The sequence below is a fragment of the Camelus bactrianus genome, chromosome 17, assembly GCF_048773025.1.
Source record: "Camelus bactrianus isolate YW-2024 breed Bactrian camel chromosome 17, ASM4877302v1, whole genome shotgun sequence".
Lineage (NCBI taxonomy): Eukaryota > Metazoa > Chordata > Mammalia > Artiodactyla > Camelidae > Camelus > Camelus bactrianus.
This window is the reverse complement of record NC_133555.1, coordinates 17,069,077-17,086,480: the sequence shown is the minus strand read 5'-3', so window position 1 is coordinate 17,086,480 and position 17,404 is coordinate 17,069,077. Positions and strand designations below refer to the sequence as shown.

The 17,404-nt window shown below is 43.0% G+C and overlaps 1 protein-coding gene across 13 annotated transcripts in view; it reads right to left on the bottom strand.

Moving 5' to 3' along the window:
* Positions 1 to 17,404, bottom strand: part of FOXP1 (forkhead box P1) — a 549,916-nt gene that overhangs the window by 69,451 nt on the left and 463,061 nt on the right. For all 13 annotated transcript variants that reach the window (XM_074344467.1, XM_010970600.3, XM_074344464.1 and 10 more), the window contains one exon: positions 12,632 to 12,836. In XM_074344467.1, coding sequence (XP_074200568.1) covers positions 12,632 to 12,836 — 205 coding nt within the window. The remainder of the gene's footprint in view (positions 1 to 12,631; positions 12,837 to 17,404) is intronic.

Genomic DNA, 17,404 nt, shown 5'->3' with positions numbered 1-17,404 from the left:
CAGAAGAATCATGAAACTGATGAGTGAGGGCCAGATGAGGAAGCAGGAGAGGAAGGGGCAAGGGGACTAAAGACACACAATGACTCAAAGCCCCTAGGCACCTGCATTTGTGCTTCTTTAGAAGTACTTCCTACTTTATGCAAGTACTTGCATTTCTCAGGATAAAATGCGTCATTAATGCTCACTAGGTTAAACCTCTCTCTACCCTTAGTCCAGCAGGTTTTATTCAACACCTACTTCGTGATGAGCACCCTGTTGGGTTCCTAGATCAGAGTTTATAAACCAGGATTCGTCAGATCATCCACGAGTGGGTGCTAAGGGAATATTAAAATTTCTGTACGCATGTGTTAAGGGAATATTAGAAGTTTTGTATGAATATATCACTGTGTGCGTATGGGTATATTTTCCCATCTCTCATACTTTAATTTTTATAATACAGATACTATATTAGGCATGTACATAACTGATTAAAAGTACTTTTAGTAAGGGGTGCATATTCAAAAGTTTTTATATTGATGGGGTGACTAACCAAATACATTTTGAGGTCACTGGTACAGATTATAACTAAGTCCTTGTCCTCTCCAGAAGAGTTCTGCCCAGTTCCCCAGTTAGGGCAGGGAGAGAGAGAGAACTGAACAGATGGCTGGAACATAAAATTCTGTAACATTTGATCTGGGCTTCAGAGTGTCAATAGGAGCTCAACTGCTAAAAGGAACAGGAAGAGAGGAGGCAGATGACTAAGGCACAAAAAGCATTTTCAGGCCTAAATTAAAAAAAAAAAAAAAAAAAAAAGAGAGAGAGAAAGACAGAACCAGAGTACTTATAAATGATTTAAACGCCAACATTGGGAATTTGTAAGAGAAATTTTGATCCATACAATAGTTTATACTGGGTCACAGTCTTAAGAATTTTTCTCTTTGAAACGTTGAGTCTCAGTTGTCCTGAAGAATAATGCATAATCGTTACCAAGATCCCTCCTCTGTGACTTGGAATCGTAGACGGGGAAGAAGGCTGCAGCATCAGGACAGCAGTGGTTCTCAAAGTAGGGTCCCTGGAAACTTGTCAGAGACACAAGTTCTTAGGCCCTGCCCCAACTTACTGCATCCGACACATCATGACCAGGGTTCAGCAATCTGGAGTTCAGCCAGGCCTCCCGATGACTCTAATGCAAGCTAGACTGAGAATCACACCTGCCAGCAACCTAAATTTTCTCTCCTGTTTGGAGCATCATAAGTATCAACAAAAGCTAATAACCAGGTACTCCTACAGCATCTATGGCCAACAGGTAGCAACTACCATTCATGGGTTCCTGCTCCCTAATACCGCATAAATTCACTACATTCTGAACATCCAGCCTCTGCAGTGCAGTGTACTCCACGCCGGGCTGGAGGTGCCGATGATCAGGATGCAGCAATCGACAAGGGATGTGGAACTTTCCCACATGGAGCTCACTGTGTCCAAGAATCTCACATGATGCACACGTGGGGACTGGAAATCTATACACCACGGTACCCCGCTTGCGCTCATCTTTAACAAGTCATACACTGCCTCACATTTTGCCTGGGTTTATGTCACTGCATTTATTATGCTGTGTTGCCCGGGGTCTGTTTCTCTGTTTGTCTCTGCAGACTGTGAGCTCCTTAGGAAAAGAACTATGTTACAGTCAACTTCTCATTCCCAGGACCTATAGCGTTAGAACGTAAATGCTCAATAAATACAGGTGGCCTGAACGAGTAAATGACTTTAATAATCAACAACACTAATCATTAATATTTATGGAGCACCAACTATGTGCCAGAGACTAAATGAGTACCAACTCATTTCACCTACGAGGCCAGGCGTGGTATCACACCCATTTTACAGAGGGCACACGGAGGCACCCCGAGATGAAGCACCCAGAGCAGGCAGCCTAGACTGGAATGCAGGCCGTCCGGTTTCAGAGTCCACACTCAGAACCATCAAACAACACAGCCACCCCCGCGCCGAGAGAGGTACGGGCCACGATCTAGCAGAACATGTTCTCTTTCTGCCCCTGCCTCAGGGTCTTGGCTTCTGCTGTGCCCTCTGCCTAGAGGGCTCTTCCCTGACTTCTTCATGTCTGTTCAAGGGTCACTTCCTCAGAGAGGCTCTGCTGGACCCATTTTTCAAGAGTAACCTTAGCCCCACTCTTCCTCCTTCCCCGCTTCTTCTTTTTTTTTTCTTTCCCAGAACATAATTTTGTCTTCTAATGATGTAACTATTTGTTCGATCTCCCTTCTACTGCAATGTTGGCTCCATGAGGACAGACTTTGTCCACCTCATGGCTGTACCCCTCCGAGTATAGACGCTGGTGTGCGGTCAGAGCTTGGTTAAGTTTTGTGGGATGAACAGACTGGTTTTAGTGCTGTCTGCTGACTTCTGTCCTGCCAAGGAAGGCATTTCTGTTGAACTCTGGACAACTTCCCACTTATCCTTGCTGAGTTTCTTTTTATTTCTGTCTGTACCATCCTCTAATTTATTCAAACACTGCTGGATTATTCCAGCTCTTGGTGTCAAATTTTTTTTTCTAATTAAAGTAAACTGCCATTTATTTCTCACACTGATCTTTAACACGGAGACATCTTGTTCTTGTTGTAAATCTGACTCATATGGAAATATGTAAGTTGAATATAGGGGCTCACATGCACCAGAATGTTTCCATTGATATTTCGGATGTAAAAAGTAGAGACGTAGCCACAGCTGCTCAGCCAATTCTAAGGTCTACAGCAATCGTTTCAGTCGAGTTTTTTTTTTAGCCTTTTGGATGTTTAACCTGAAATTCCACCAAATGACTAAAACGGCCCCTCTTGAAATCAAGCAAATACCACATCATTTACACGGACACTTCAAGTTTCTCTTTCCCTTTGCCATAATACACCTTCAAACTCAACATTCACAATCAAGATGCAAAATACACACAAAGAAAAGATCCTTCAAAGATAGACCTCAACATTTAAAAAAAAAGAAAAAAAAAGGAAGAGAGGGAGGGAGGGAGGAAGGAAAGAAGGAAGGAAGAAAGGAAAGAAGGAAAGAAGGAAGGAAGGAAGAAATCAACTTGCCATTAGGCTGATTTCCCTGAAGACTATAAAAGGAATGAAATCTGAAGGTCATGAAAGTATGCCTGTTTGTTTAGGGAAGTCTTACAGGTAGTATAAATATCACCAGCTACAGTTGCTATGGGGTCTGTTTGTTTACCAAACAAGAATACAAATAGTTACACAAAAGCAGAACAACATTGGGTGTATAAAAGGAGAAGGCTTTGCCTTCTGGTAAATTTTCCAAAGTGCCTTTTAAAACATCCCTGTCTTTCACCATATTCACTGGGAAATTTGTGTTTTTTATTTTATTTTATTTTATTTTATTTATTATTATTATTCTTAATTCTCTCTTTTTACTTCTAATACCTCCAGGGAATGTTTTACTCTGAGATTTCTGAGGCTGATAATGATGTGTTTTTTCTTTTCCCTTTTTCTGAGATGTATAAACCAAAACCACTAGGCCAATGATCCAAAGAGTTCAATGGAAGTAATTAGCACCAGTGAAAATGCCAAAAAAAAAAAAAAAAAAAAGAGAGAGAGAAAAACAAAAGCTGCAGAGTTTACAGACAGATTCTAGGACAGATGAACAGTCCTTAAACTGATTAATCCCTGAACAACCACCCAGAAAGGTATGGTGTGTGTGTGTGTGTGTGTTTGTTTAAATGACTTTCGTAATATATGTTTCATATGAAACATAAATCAGGTATGTTTCATGAACCTGAGTTATACCCATTAACAATTTGCTTCCAAAAAAATAAAAAGGGGGGGGGTCAGGTGGGGAGGACACGGGCATGTGTGTGGGTGTGCACATGTGAGCGCTCAGATCTGCCCTTAAATGCACGGTCCCACGGAGGCTGCTGTGGGTGGAGGGCCCTCTTCATGCTGCGTGACTGTGGGGCCCACCCGGCACGGCCCCGGCGCCACTCCATGAATGGGACAGCTTGCCATATGGACAATGACACTGAACAAGCTGTCCCATTCTTGGCGACACGGGCCCGGGGGGATTGTCCCAGATTAACACCACCTGGGCTGTGGCAATTGTGCTGGGTCTGTGCAGAGGCACGGAGGAGCCGGGCAGGATGTTATGTTTGAGGACACACAAAAAGGAAAACCGCAGTGAGGAGAGTTCTCCGGCTGGCCTATCTGTTGCTCAATTCCCGAAATAGTTTCCCCAAGGAATGGTTATCTTCTTTATTCACACGGGCAGAAACGACAAGCTGGAACACATATTAACAATTTCCCTTTGTGAGCTTCCACTATTGTTTCACTGGGGAGAATATACTTTATAATATACTGAGGCCCTGCAGGATCACTAAGGGGGTGGAATAAAGAACTTGAGGACGGCAGGACACGTGTAACCCCCTCATCTGCATTACCCCAGTGAGCAGTCGGCACGGAGGGGCCTCCCTTAGAAAGAGCTGCAGAGCCAGGCTACCAGGTGGCCCAGCACAAAATGGCATCTCTGTGAGTCTTGACAAAGGACATGCCTTTCATTTAAGTCTCTTACATAGCACCCCCCCCCCCGCAGGCCCCCCTTACTGGCTTAAGAACACGGGACCCCTCGCTGTCATTTTTAAGGGAGAACAACACTAAGAGTTTGCCAGGCCACATGGCCTTCCAGACACCCTTGGCTTCCCTTCCCAATTTTGGATGGATCTGTACCCACCAAAGACAATTTTCTACTCATTTACTCCAAATGGTACAGTGTGCATCTCAAAAAGACTCGTTCACAGGTAAAAGGGCCAGTACAATGGACCGTGCCATCCAAGTTCCCGAAAGACTGGTCCTCACCATTCTTCTACCATATGCTTTCCTTTACCCTCTGGAGGAATGCTAAGAAGCTCGGGTACGTTAGTTGTTTCCACACGAGGGCAAACACCTATGTGATGGGCGGGGAGTGCCGCCATGTAACTGGTGGGAAAAGTCCTACCAGCAAGGCCACCTCATCAGGAAAGAACGTCTAACCTATCTGATAAGAGAAACCGGGGCTTCAAATTTGATTTTGTGTGAGAAATCCGGCACATCAGACATGAAACAGCCCACGGTTGAGATTCACATTATACAATATCCCAGGGAAAAAATGAAAATCAACTGAATTTCGGAGAAATTTACAAAATGAATCTGACTCTCCAGACCAATGATGTCATTTTACTGGAGAGCATTTATCATTTAAACACAGTAAATAGAAAGAGATTTATAGAGTCTAATGATGCTGTGTTATGGTAAAAGGCATTTTATTGAGATAAGACACAACAGCTGTTGGAAAATGAGGGCTGAGTTTGTTGGGTTTTTTTTTTCCTTTTAATCACCCCACAAAGGGAACAGGCAAGAAAAATCCATAAACCTATCCCCCGGCACGCCGGTATTTCAGGCTTTTCTCTCCCTGCCCTCCCTGTACGTCTGAGTGACAGAGTGACACAGCACCATGCCACACTGCCTGGAGAGAGCGCTCCCCCTCACTTCTGACACCCAGAAGCAACTTAAAGCAATGTTTTAAGCAGAGAGACAAAAGGATCACAGCTTTTCCAAAGACGCTATGATGGTCACCACACACCCAGCAGCACAATGGGGTACAGAATGTTGACAAGCCTCCAGGAGCTTCTTTCTGACATATGCAGGAACAGTTTTGCCCCAAACAGGCGACTTCCTATGCAGACAGGTGACACTGCCAAGAGTCTGCTTTGCAGCAGAGAGAAACACCTGTATTTTAGTAAGACCTCTTCAACTGGCAGCACCAACTCCTCTTTTTCGTCCCTTACAAGCCAGAGACGACACACCCAGCCTGCTTTCTATGTTCTCCACAGCTTGTGATCTGTCTCCAGCCCCAACTTCCCTCCTTGCAAAGGATAGGCAGGGGAGGAGAACCGGCCACAGAGAAATGCTTGAAGCGTCTCCTCAATATGGCGGAACAGACAGGTCTGACCCTGGGCTGTCACCTCTGAAGGTCATGGTCTGGCCCTTATCCCCGAGCTTTACCCCTCCGGAGGCTGTAACCCAGAGTCTGGGGTGTAGTCCAGGTGGGTCTGATGAGCAGAGCTCCTGGGAACCACCAGAACATGGTAGCCACTGCCAGGACCTGGGGGCTAGGCACACATCGATCCCAGGCCCTGCCTGGTCACTAACTAGCTGTGCAGCTTCTGCAAGTTGTAAATTCCCTCTGGCCTGAACAGCACCATCTGTACAAAGAGGACACAGGGTTACTGTGAGGATAAAATGGGACAGTCAGCACCAAGGCTTATGTCGAGTCCCTAATTTATTGCGTCCGGCACAAAGTAATAGTTCATTCAGTCAATGTCAGCTGCGTGATCATCACCTCATTCACCAGCTACTGATTCCTGCCAGCAGTGCTACCTGTACTGTTGGCTCAAGAAGTCTGGCAAGTCACTAGTTTTATGGACGGAGTATGTCTAGGGTGATCATCAAAATTTGTGGGGAATGGAACTAAACACAACATTATAAATCAACTATACTTTGATTTAAAAAAAATTGTCAGAGTGTGGTCGGAGGGGTCTGTCCTTTCCAACAGTGCCAACGCCCAGGTGAGCTGAACTGAACATGCTATCTGCAGTGCTTCTCAACCTGGCTCGGACACGTCAAGGCTCAGGGGGTTGGGTTAAAATGCAGATTCTGACTGAGCAGGGCTAGGGGCAGAGCCTGAGAGTCTGCATTTCTAGTAAGTTCCCAGGTGATGCCAAAGTTGCTGGTCTGCAGCCTTTGGGCAGTAAGACACCAGGGTAGGAATGCCCAATCTAAATTCCTGCCATCCCATCTCAGACCAGTGGAATCCAAATCTTCATGGCAGAGGCCTAGCCAGCTGGTTGTTTTAACAAGTACCTGTGACAATATCATCAGGAAAACTGAGAAACACGGGTCAGGTGGTTAGTGTTGGAGTTGGCAAGTTTTTTCTATAAATGGCCAGATGATAACGATTTTACTACTGGTGGGCCATACACTCTCGGCTACAGCTAATTGAGCCAGCCATTTTCATGTGAAAGGAGCCCCAGACTATGTGTCAATGAGTCAGCCTCGCTATGTTCTAATAAAACTTTATTAACAAAATAAGGAGTGGGCCAGATCTGGCTAAGAGGCAATGATTGGCTGACCTCTGTAACAGATCAAATGCCTCAACATATACCGGCAAGAAGTAGCAGTAACAATTCTGAAGACAATATGGAATCATCTGACTGCTGGTTCTCCAAGATAACCTAATGGGAAAGAAAGACTTGGGGTAGCTAGTTTGCTCAAGTTCTTCCAATCGAAAGAAATCTAAAAGAAGCTACATGATTTCAAAATACAAAAAAAAAAAGTTGAAATGAGGAAGAGCTCTTCAGAGTCACAGGAGCTAGAGCTTACTGCTTAAACTTCTGGTCAAGAGTCCCTAAATATGAATATGAAAATATGCAAAAGTTTAAGGCTTGTGTAACTGGAACAGTTCCGAAACCAAGCTTCTAGAATGTGAGCAAGTAAACCAACAAGAGTACCAATATTTATTCATCTACAGAGAGTTTAGTTAACCAAAAAAAAAAAAAAAAAAAAAAAAAGCAAGAAAGAAAAATGAAACACCAGGCATGTCCACATCTCAGAGCTCCTTGCCTTTTGAAAAGAGAGGGGCTGGTCAACACAAATGTTATTGTTATAGAGTCAAATCCATGGCAATATGTCAAGAGACCACAAATCAAAACCAGAGACTGTGTATCAAGTGAAACTGTCTGAAAGGACATGAGCCAAGCAAAAACCTTCAGGGGTTATTTGAAGGCAGCTGCCAGCTGTGAAGTGGGGAGTTCACAAGTGACTGGAATACACAGGGCTGCATGAAGGAGTGAGAAGGGGAAGGAAGGAAGGGACGCTGTGAGGACAGAAGGCAGGTGTGGCTCAGAGGGAGACAGAGGTGCCCGATTTGGGTCACCTGATTCAGAGAACAATACGACCGACTGCCTCAAAGAAGAGGCTGCACCACCCGGGATCTCTCCAGAGTTTAAAGAAATCTCTTTTACCAAATGCTTAAGGAAACCTGGGAACAAATACTTAGAAGTGCTATGCATCTGAGACAGACTCAAGTAATAAAACATCTACTAACGGTGGGTGAACTAAAAGCAGAAAGCTGGGAAGGATCAGAAGAAAGGAGGATCTCTAATATGGACTGCAGCAGGACAGCTGAAATAGAATAAAGACCATATGATGTGTTCAATGAGGAAACACAAGATTTATAAGGCAGGAAGGAAAGTCAGGACACTTTTAAAGGAGAGAGAGGCTCGTTCTGCACTTGCCTGTGTGCAGATCCTGCATGGGGTTCATTTTTGTTCTTTATGTGCTGCTTCAGATGGTAAATGATTTATATTTTGCAAATCCTACCCACCTGCCCTCCTTTCATGAAATGTCCAGGAACTATCTGTATCCACCTTAATAAGGAGAAACTCTGGGATTTTCCTTTAGACGTGCTGATTGGCACACAGTAGGTTAAGTCAATACATGTTGTGCTGAAGCAGATTTAAATCAAATTCAGAACTTCGTTTAGCAGCACTGGTTTTAATTTATCATAATTAAATGTTCATTTCTAAGCTGAATGGAAACTATCAGTTCTCTTTTAGAAACTATGAGAGAGTTAAATTTGGATCTCAGATATGCCACTAACCAGTTCTGTGATCCTCGGTCAAGTGACTTAATCTCAAGGACTCAGTTTCCTCATCTGTAAAATGGGTACAACAAACCCAACTGCTTTCCAGCGCTCATGTGGATAAAATAAGATATCACTCCCAAGGCAAGAGTTTAGCCAGCGCTTGGCACAGAGAAAGAACTGATGCAATATGAATTCTCTTCCCTTTCCGTAGTGCACCATCATATAATGTGATATTCAGAACTTTAATTCAGGCAATTACTTAAGTAGTAATTGCTATTTGTATTTACATAGCTGCTTTGATCCAAGAAGCTCAAACGGCTTTACTAAATTTAGCATTTTAATAAATGTTTCATTTGCATTCCGTTCATTTTGTTTACCCACACCAAAACTTGGAATTCCCTAAAGCCAGAAAGTCAGACAAGTTAAGGAAATGAGATAATATCGTCATGTGTAACAGGTATCCCAGGTTGGAGTTTTACCTATTTACTGGAGAAGTCCTGACTCCCTGGTCCTGCAGGATTAAATGACAGGAGGAGGCACGAATGTGCCTGCCTCCTTCTCGGCACACCCTTCAGCTGCTGCCTGCTGAATCTCGTCCTCATCACGCTTCTCTCAGGCACTGACAACAGAGGTACATTTACTGCACCAATGAATTTATATGTGTGTGTATATATATATGTATATACGTATGTATGTATATATATCATCAGCACAATAAACATTATTAAATTCTCAGAAGAAAATCAAAGCACGAAGCTCGGCGCCAGGGCTGAATTCTAATGATGCTGAATGTCCGTGATTGCACTGGGACGGGATCTTAACAAGCCTTGATTTGAGCGTTGGCATCCGCCTCACAAATCACATGGGCCGCTCCTCCCGTAATAGGGCTGAATATTGATAAATGTCTCTACCCTGCGCAACAGGGAAGTGGGTTTCTATTGGCAATCTTTACCAAAGTGTGTTTCTTCCCTTCTCTACACTCAAGGGTTTACCCTGAATGATTTAATTATAATTTTCCTTGTGTAAGACAAATTAAAGAGGAGAGTAGGAGTGTCGTGCCAAGCACATTATTTATCTCCTTAACAGATTGCAGCTCACCAAACCCCAGAGCTGCTGCCGCAGCGGCTGCTCACAGGAGCCTGCAGAACGCGCGGGGGGCAGGGGTGGGGGGAGGGGCCCTCCGAATGGCATGGAACCCCGCAGCCCGGTCGAGATTACGAGATGTCTCACTACTTTTAAAAACAAACCCAAACTTTCACAATACCACGTTTGGCCAACAGATTTTCACATAGAACGCTACCAAATCCTTTCAGAAAGAATTCTTCAAGCTGTTAACCTAAGATACCACCCTAGGAGCATGGGGATGGGTGGGTAGGGGGGAAGTAGGGTGCTGCATAGACATCAAGGGAGAACTTCCAAAGAGACATATTTCACCAATGCCCTGGGTGAGTCAGGGATGAAACTTCTCCAAGGGACTTCTGAGACAAATGACAACTCAGTGTGTTAAGTGAGAACATATTTTGACAGTGATAGCTTTTTTTTTAAACTCATTTCCCACCATTAACACGGTAATATCACACATGTGATTTGAACATAAACCATCATAGGGTAAAACCACGTAAGTACTCATTGTAAGTCCTTACATACAAAGCTGGCTAACAAGTGAATTCTGACTGATCAGCTCTGTAAGCTTCTATCTTTTGGAATCATCTTCCACCTAACATGTTCAGTTGTCTTATTTGCTACATTCAATTAAAACATGCTGACTAGACTTTTTTTTTTTTTTTTTTCAAATCCAGCTATGTCCAGGAACCTGCCAGGTAACAAACTGAGAGATCGAGATGAAGTAGCAGCATATAATTTCCGAGTTGCTGCACAATTGGAAAAGTCAGCCTGTTGTTACATCCAGATGAAGTCTCAGTGGAATCTAAATTCCTTTCTGATCCATATTCTCATGCTGGCAGGTAGCATAATGAAGATTAAGGCCAACACGTGTACAGACAAATAAGGACCACAAAAGGAGAAATCCAACAAACTTATTCTCCTGGAATCAGACTGTCTCTTAGATCCATTTACCTTCAAATGCACCTTAAGACATGAAAAGGGCTATTCTTCTCCTTCTTGCTTCACTGTTAATCTACCACCTGACTCCATGTATATAACCTTTGAGAAGGAGGTAGAGCACAGTGAATCTAAACAAGAAGCGGTTTCTGTGTCACAGAAGATCTGGGCAGGCTCCACAGTGGCCGACAAGATGACAACAAATACCTTAAGTGCATCAGTGGGCATTTTTCAGCCTCTGGCCTCCCACTCTGCCTATGGATAAAGACGTAATTCAATCCCTCGGCAGTAAATGGACAGCACCAGCCTCAGGACGCCGAAAGCAAATGCAGCAGGGGACGACGGCCTGGAACCCCTCCTCTGAGAGCTGTCTCAGGTCGAGTTTTGTTTTTGTTTTTTTTAATTACAAAGACATTCTAAGAGATTATAAGGCAAGAGCTAAGAGTGGCCTCCAAACATACAAATCTACCCTCACTGGAAACAAAAGAAGCCACCTGTGGCCCAGTGGCTCCAAACTGACTCTTACCGTCCACCATACTGCTCTCCAAACTCTTCTAAACCAGTTAAGTTAAAAGCCTCTTTTAGCTCTTCTGTGTCTGTCACAGAAACTCCACACTGATTTGGCTAAAACATATGTAATCTCATGTCTGGAAACCTCTTATGGCTTTTACGTTTGACTGTGATACACACACAAACACACACAAAAATACAGAAAGTATTTTCTGTGATTATTAAGCTCTAAATGGATAAAATGCTGCTGGCAGAAAGACGCGCAGCCGATTAAGTCAGTGGGCTTCTTAATGTTCAGTATTTCCAGACATATATGAAATGATCTGCGTAACCGCCTGAGTGAAAAATATAACTAAAAAAAATCTTTCAGAGTCACTTTTATTCAAAAACAAAACAAAGACTCTGTTTTTCCTGATGGAAATAACACTATCACATACTACCTTTAAGGTTTCTTTTCTTCTGCGTGTGGAAACTCTGCATATGAAATACACAGGAAACAGTTTAAAAATAGTAAAGTGAAAAAAGTTTTTAATTTTAGGAGCATTATATATATTTTCAACTTTGGGAAAGCACTGAACAGTAGTATTAATGCTTCTGGGTGCTAAGGTCTAGTAACACGGATTAACAGCTTCGTTTTCTTAGAACTGCCTGCTCACATGATGCATTCTGGATTTTTCAAACAACCTCAGCCTCCACTAACATAAAGTGAAGCTCAGGGCAACTTAAAAATATAAAGTCTCAACTTCCAAACAAGAATATGGAAGTTGAGTCAAGGCTACAAGACATCCCATGACCAGGAGAAAGCCCACTGTGTATGTTTGTGAGTGTCTACACAGACTCTGTCCACCTCTCCATCCTTCAAACCTTCACTGATGCTTTCCTTTAGGAAAAAAAAAAAAAAAGGCCAACTGCTTTGGGGACACAATGATGAAAAAGACGGGCTCCCTGCCTTCAAGGAGGGCAGGGCAGAGTAGTGTAAGTTCCATCTTTTCTCAAACCGTGATTCAAAACTGCGCACGGCAGACACCGCTCTGCCCTTAGAAGGCATTTCAAGCCAAGGAAATCAGCCTGTATGGAGCGAGCACTTGGCAGGAAGAGTAATGAGCCTGGAAGCCTGGAAATCCAACCCACCCAATGAGAAGCTAACAGCCTCTGCCTGGGTTCCCTCAGCTTAGGTTTGATGCACACAAGTGCGAATTCCATGTTGAAGAGGTGACAGTCATTAGATGCTTCACACCCAAGCCCTACTGAATACATTCTTGAGTAATTATGTGCACACTCAAGTCACATGGGTCTAATTAGGCATCGCTGAGATCCGGCGAGGCCAGGCCACCCGACCCCCAAAGTGACAGACGGTTCTGGACACATCTCAGGCGCTGGTTCTTACCTTTCCCTTTTGGGAGTGTGGACTGAGAGCTGTCCATTGGTAGAGGCATGTGGGTTCATGATTAAGGAGGTCTTGGAAGGGGCAGAGGAAGAGACACATGTCGTGGTCAGATCCAAGCTGCTGTGATTGTTGCCCGTGGCTTCCTCGGGAGTATGAGCACTTGTCACTTCTTTCCAGAGCTGCTGCAGTTCTGCTGGAATCATGCCTGAAACAAACAAATTGGATAATTAAATCAATTAACAGCTAATTCCGTCCTCTTCAAACAGTAATTAAATCAAAGAGTCAGTAAACAAAGCCTAGTGTAAGGGGGGGTTTTATTGGTGCATGCAGCTTTTTTTCCCCTCCCCTCTCAACTAAGGCAAATACAGTAGTAACAGACGTGCCCTCCCCCTGAAGTGCCCTCATCACACATAAAAGATACTTGTGAAGGGGACTCAAAACACAGCTACTTTGCAAAGACAGTCTGCCTCCATGCAACCTGCTGTTTCTAGATCTTTGGGGGAAAAAAGTAGATAGATGTTATTGTATTTTTAGACACAAAGACGGGCTCAAAATAAATTTGTTCGACTGTACTATTATGACAACACGAACCACAAAATGAGTAATTTTTGTGCTTAAGTCTTAAATGATGACAAATAGCTTTGTTATTAAATACAGTTTTTATTAATCACTTTTCGACATAAATTATGAATTCATATCGTCTTCCTGAAATGCTTTTCAACTTTTAACAGTCAAATTGATTATACTATGATTATTTCATTAACACACCTATCTTCCTCATTAATTTCGGTTTCTAGTACCACATGCTTAATTGATGGATGTGTCTACTGAAAAACTGTATAACTTTTTCTACAAGTAACACTATTATTACTGTCATTTCTTAGATCCATGCTAATGAACCATTGCAGAATGAAACGAAAATGTGCAGGAAACTTGGAGCAATAAGGTTCTCTTGTTTTAAAAGGGGGCCAAAATGGACATGCGTCTCAAGGACGAAGCATCAGCCTGTTTTTTTTTTCCCCCAAGAAGAGATAAAATCAGTATGTCAATCTCACCGTTGCGGGCCTGCAGCCTTTATTCTGAACGGCATGCCTCTACAGCCCAGGATTTCCAAATCCTACCTCAAGGCATATTCTAGTGCGTACATGCACAGAAGAAGAATATTTTGAATGGCAAATGACAACAGCCACCACCTAGTAGGACAACCTGGAAGAGATCAGAAATCCTGGCCATCACAAGGCGGTGCTGCATACGCACTGGACGTCTGGATCTCGGTCCATTGTTTCGATCAGCTGGGACGGAGCTATCCGAGAAAGCCTGCCATTTTCTGCCTGTGTAGCAGTAACCGAAACGGGCATGTTTCTTACCAAACCGAAGGTATTGAATTTAAAAAGGAGGCGGTGTGCATTATATTCATTTGAAACACATAATAAAAAAAAATGCCAAGGTCTAAATTTAATTTATTTTTGTCATTTAGAATACAATGGCTAGATAATCATCTCAATGTGATCAGCCAAACATCTTTACTTTGCTAAACTGTTAAAGATTTTAATTATGCTAGCATTGGAGAGCACTGGTCTAATGAGGCGATGGACTCCAGAGAATCCGAGTGGTTAAGAACTGTGAAATGAGTCTGATAGGATTTTTTTTATATTCACCGTGGATCGTTTGCATATCAAAGAGGAGTAAATTATTGCAGAGCAGACCAATAACCTTCCCCGCCTTTCTGAGAGGAGCGTTAACAAAAACAGTTGGTCTCTCCTAACGGTTCTCCACGAAAATGTTCAAATGCTCAAGTGTTTGCAATTAATATATATTATAAAGGAGGCTTCAAATGATCCATTAAGTGGTCAGATATTCTTAGAACGCATCCTCGACAGCCAAGTCGGTTTTCTCCTTCCTTCATAAAAATCAAATGCCAATTATATTTTGATGGATTTTGTCCCAAATGAGCATTTAGTTATTAGGCATATTCAATTATTACTTGTCCCCTGAAATTAAACCTTGGAGGCAAATTAAACAAAAGGAAAGGTCACTATACAATCCGGTGTCCGACTCTGCTGCATCTGGGCTATTATTTTCAAACACCTTGCGAAGTGACATGTGGGATGTGTTTGGAGCTCACAGGCCACCCCTGATGTCTGCGCACCAACAATTACCTGCAAAGACAGCCGACCCTCGGACCACTGTTTACTCAATTGAAACAACAGTGACTAGGCTTGTCTGTTGATGATAGCGTATTGATATAAGGCCACACAAGTCAACACCAAGTTTTGTTTTCTGGGGACGAAATGCACATGAAAAGAACAAGCCTCCTATTTTTCAACTCAAACTAATTGATTTCTGGGTCAGTTGTACAGGAGGCAGGAAGAAGGAAGAACACACCACGGTTTCTAACAACTGTGTTAACACTTTCCCTCCGAGGAAAGCAGAACTTTGAAGCTGTTTCAAAAGTAGGTTGTTTATCCAGCACATAAAGACAGAGAGGAATGTCCTGTTACACTTGTTACGCCGACAGAGCACATCAGCGTGACTCTCCTCCCCTGAGAGTCCAATGAGCTAGCAAGTCAATTTCACCATCCACAGGGGGAAATGGTAAATAAAATAGTAACTCACTGACTGACAACAAGGCATCCTTCAGGGTCAAACTTCAATGTGATAATTACGTTTAAGAACATTCTCATCAGACTTACAGAAAGGCAGTCAAATCGGTCTCTTCTGTCAACGTTACACCTTGTTAGTGATGTTAAACTGTTAGTTGAATGAATACTATCTACCCAAGGATGCTGTTATTTGACAACCAAGATCTTGTGACAGAATTAAGACAGAGAAAAGGTAAGCTAGTCACTCATCAGACTAAGTGGATATCAAATTTCCAGAAAGCAAGCATTTCATCTGAAATGGTGGATCAGAATAGTAAGAGCAGATTCAACCAATCCATTAACAGCTACACCAACAGGAATGTAGTTTTCTCCTATCTCTATTTACCTTGTAAAAATTAAAAAGCCAGAATGATATTAAATGTGTATTTCTATGTGGAATTACAGGTGCTGAGGAGGATGAGACGATTAGAGAGACCAGGAAAAAACAGACATGCTAATTATGTAACAGAGAGAGAAGGCCCTGCAATAGCCCTAAAAACATCAGAAAAGTCCCTCCGTTTCATAACCTAATACCTTCAGGGAACAACAAAAAAAAGAGCCTTCAAAACAGTACTCTCTGTCTCTTTCTTATGCTTTGATATTTACGTGCATGTTTAAGGCAACTTAGTCAAGACCATAAGCAGGTATATAAAAGAATCATGATGACTGTCTCCTGAAGTGGGCATTACCAGCATTTTTAACATGTAAACCCTGGGCCTTGCTATGTTTCTTTTTCCAGGACAACTGGCCCCTTCATTATAAAAGAAAATGCAGACACAGGTTTAAAAAATGTATGTTGCAGGGACAGTTGACAGATTACCGTTCATGGAACTCAATTTTATAACCCCAGGTATCACTGGCTCAAAGACAAACAGAGTTGATCAACCTTTTTTTGTCCTTGTACACCCATACCCAGGTGACCATGTTCAAGCAAGCAGAAAGTTGATTTAAACCTCATAATGACATCAGTTTTAAGCTATCATCTCTCTGATAAAAAAAAATTGTGCTCTGGTCCAACATGACTGAATTCTCTAGCCTCTTTGGGTGGGAGGTGGGGGAGGCAAAAGCAACCTCCCGATTACAAGAAAGACGGCAGCGACACCGGTGGTTCACTTCACTGGAAGAAGCTGACTCCAGAAATGTTTACATTTGCGTTTATGCATCTTGGGCACATGTAAGGAACCCCCTTAGACCGTAAATATGCGTCTTCTTAATGTTGCGGGGGCGAATAGTTAGAGCAGACTGCTAACCATATCAATCAATGCCATGACTAGTGAATTACCTACCGGTGTCTCTGATATGTTACAGCAGAGATTACACTTCATGCATCACCACATTCTTTTCTTTCACATTACACATGAGCTTGTCTTGTCACTGCCCAATTGCCCTCTTTTGGACAGCTTAACTGATGTACTATAACAATGAACCTTAGTGAGCAAACGTAATAGTACAGGAGCGGTGGGAAAAGATGAGCGAGGTGGAAGCCCAGTCCGGTGGGTGTGTCAGCACAGCCAGCAATGTTTCCAACAATAAACCCAAAGGTGTAGTTAATGCACGGTGTAACATTTTTGCCAGCGCAAAAATGCACTAGCCCATGTGTCCTTTCTTCCCCCCTTGGCACTGCTCAGTTACCAGACCTTCTATTTCGACAGCAGTGGAGCTGCTGATTGTATAGCTCACGGACGAACGGTAATGGCAGAAGAGGCGGGGAGGGGCAAGAGGGAAGCTAGAGGAGGAAAAAGCCCTGGGTCTCAACATTAAAAACATAAACAAAAATCAGAAAACCCCAGAAGGGACAGAAGTTGGGTGTGGTGGACCCAAGAGAGTCAAGATTTAATGGTGACATGCCTTGCTGGCTCCACTTGATATCAAAAGTTACTGAACACATGAGCATGCCTTAAGCATCATGAGGGGACAAGAAGGTTCCACATTCTGAACCCTCTTCGGAAGGCAGCTGGATCCAAGACACCAAAGGCTTCAGTTACCAGCCCTGAAGGCATATATACACGTATGTCCAAGTCCACTTGAGAAGGCAAATGAAATCTACCATACCATGTGTGGGGTGGGGGAACTGCATTTCAAAACACGGCACGACTCTTTTTTTCTCTCCTTCTCTCCTTTCCTTCTTTCT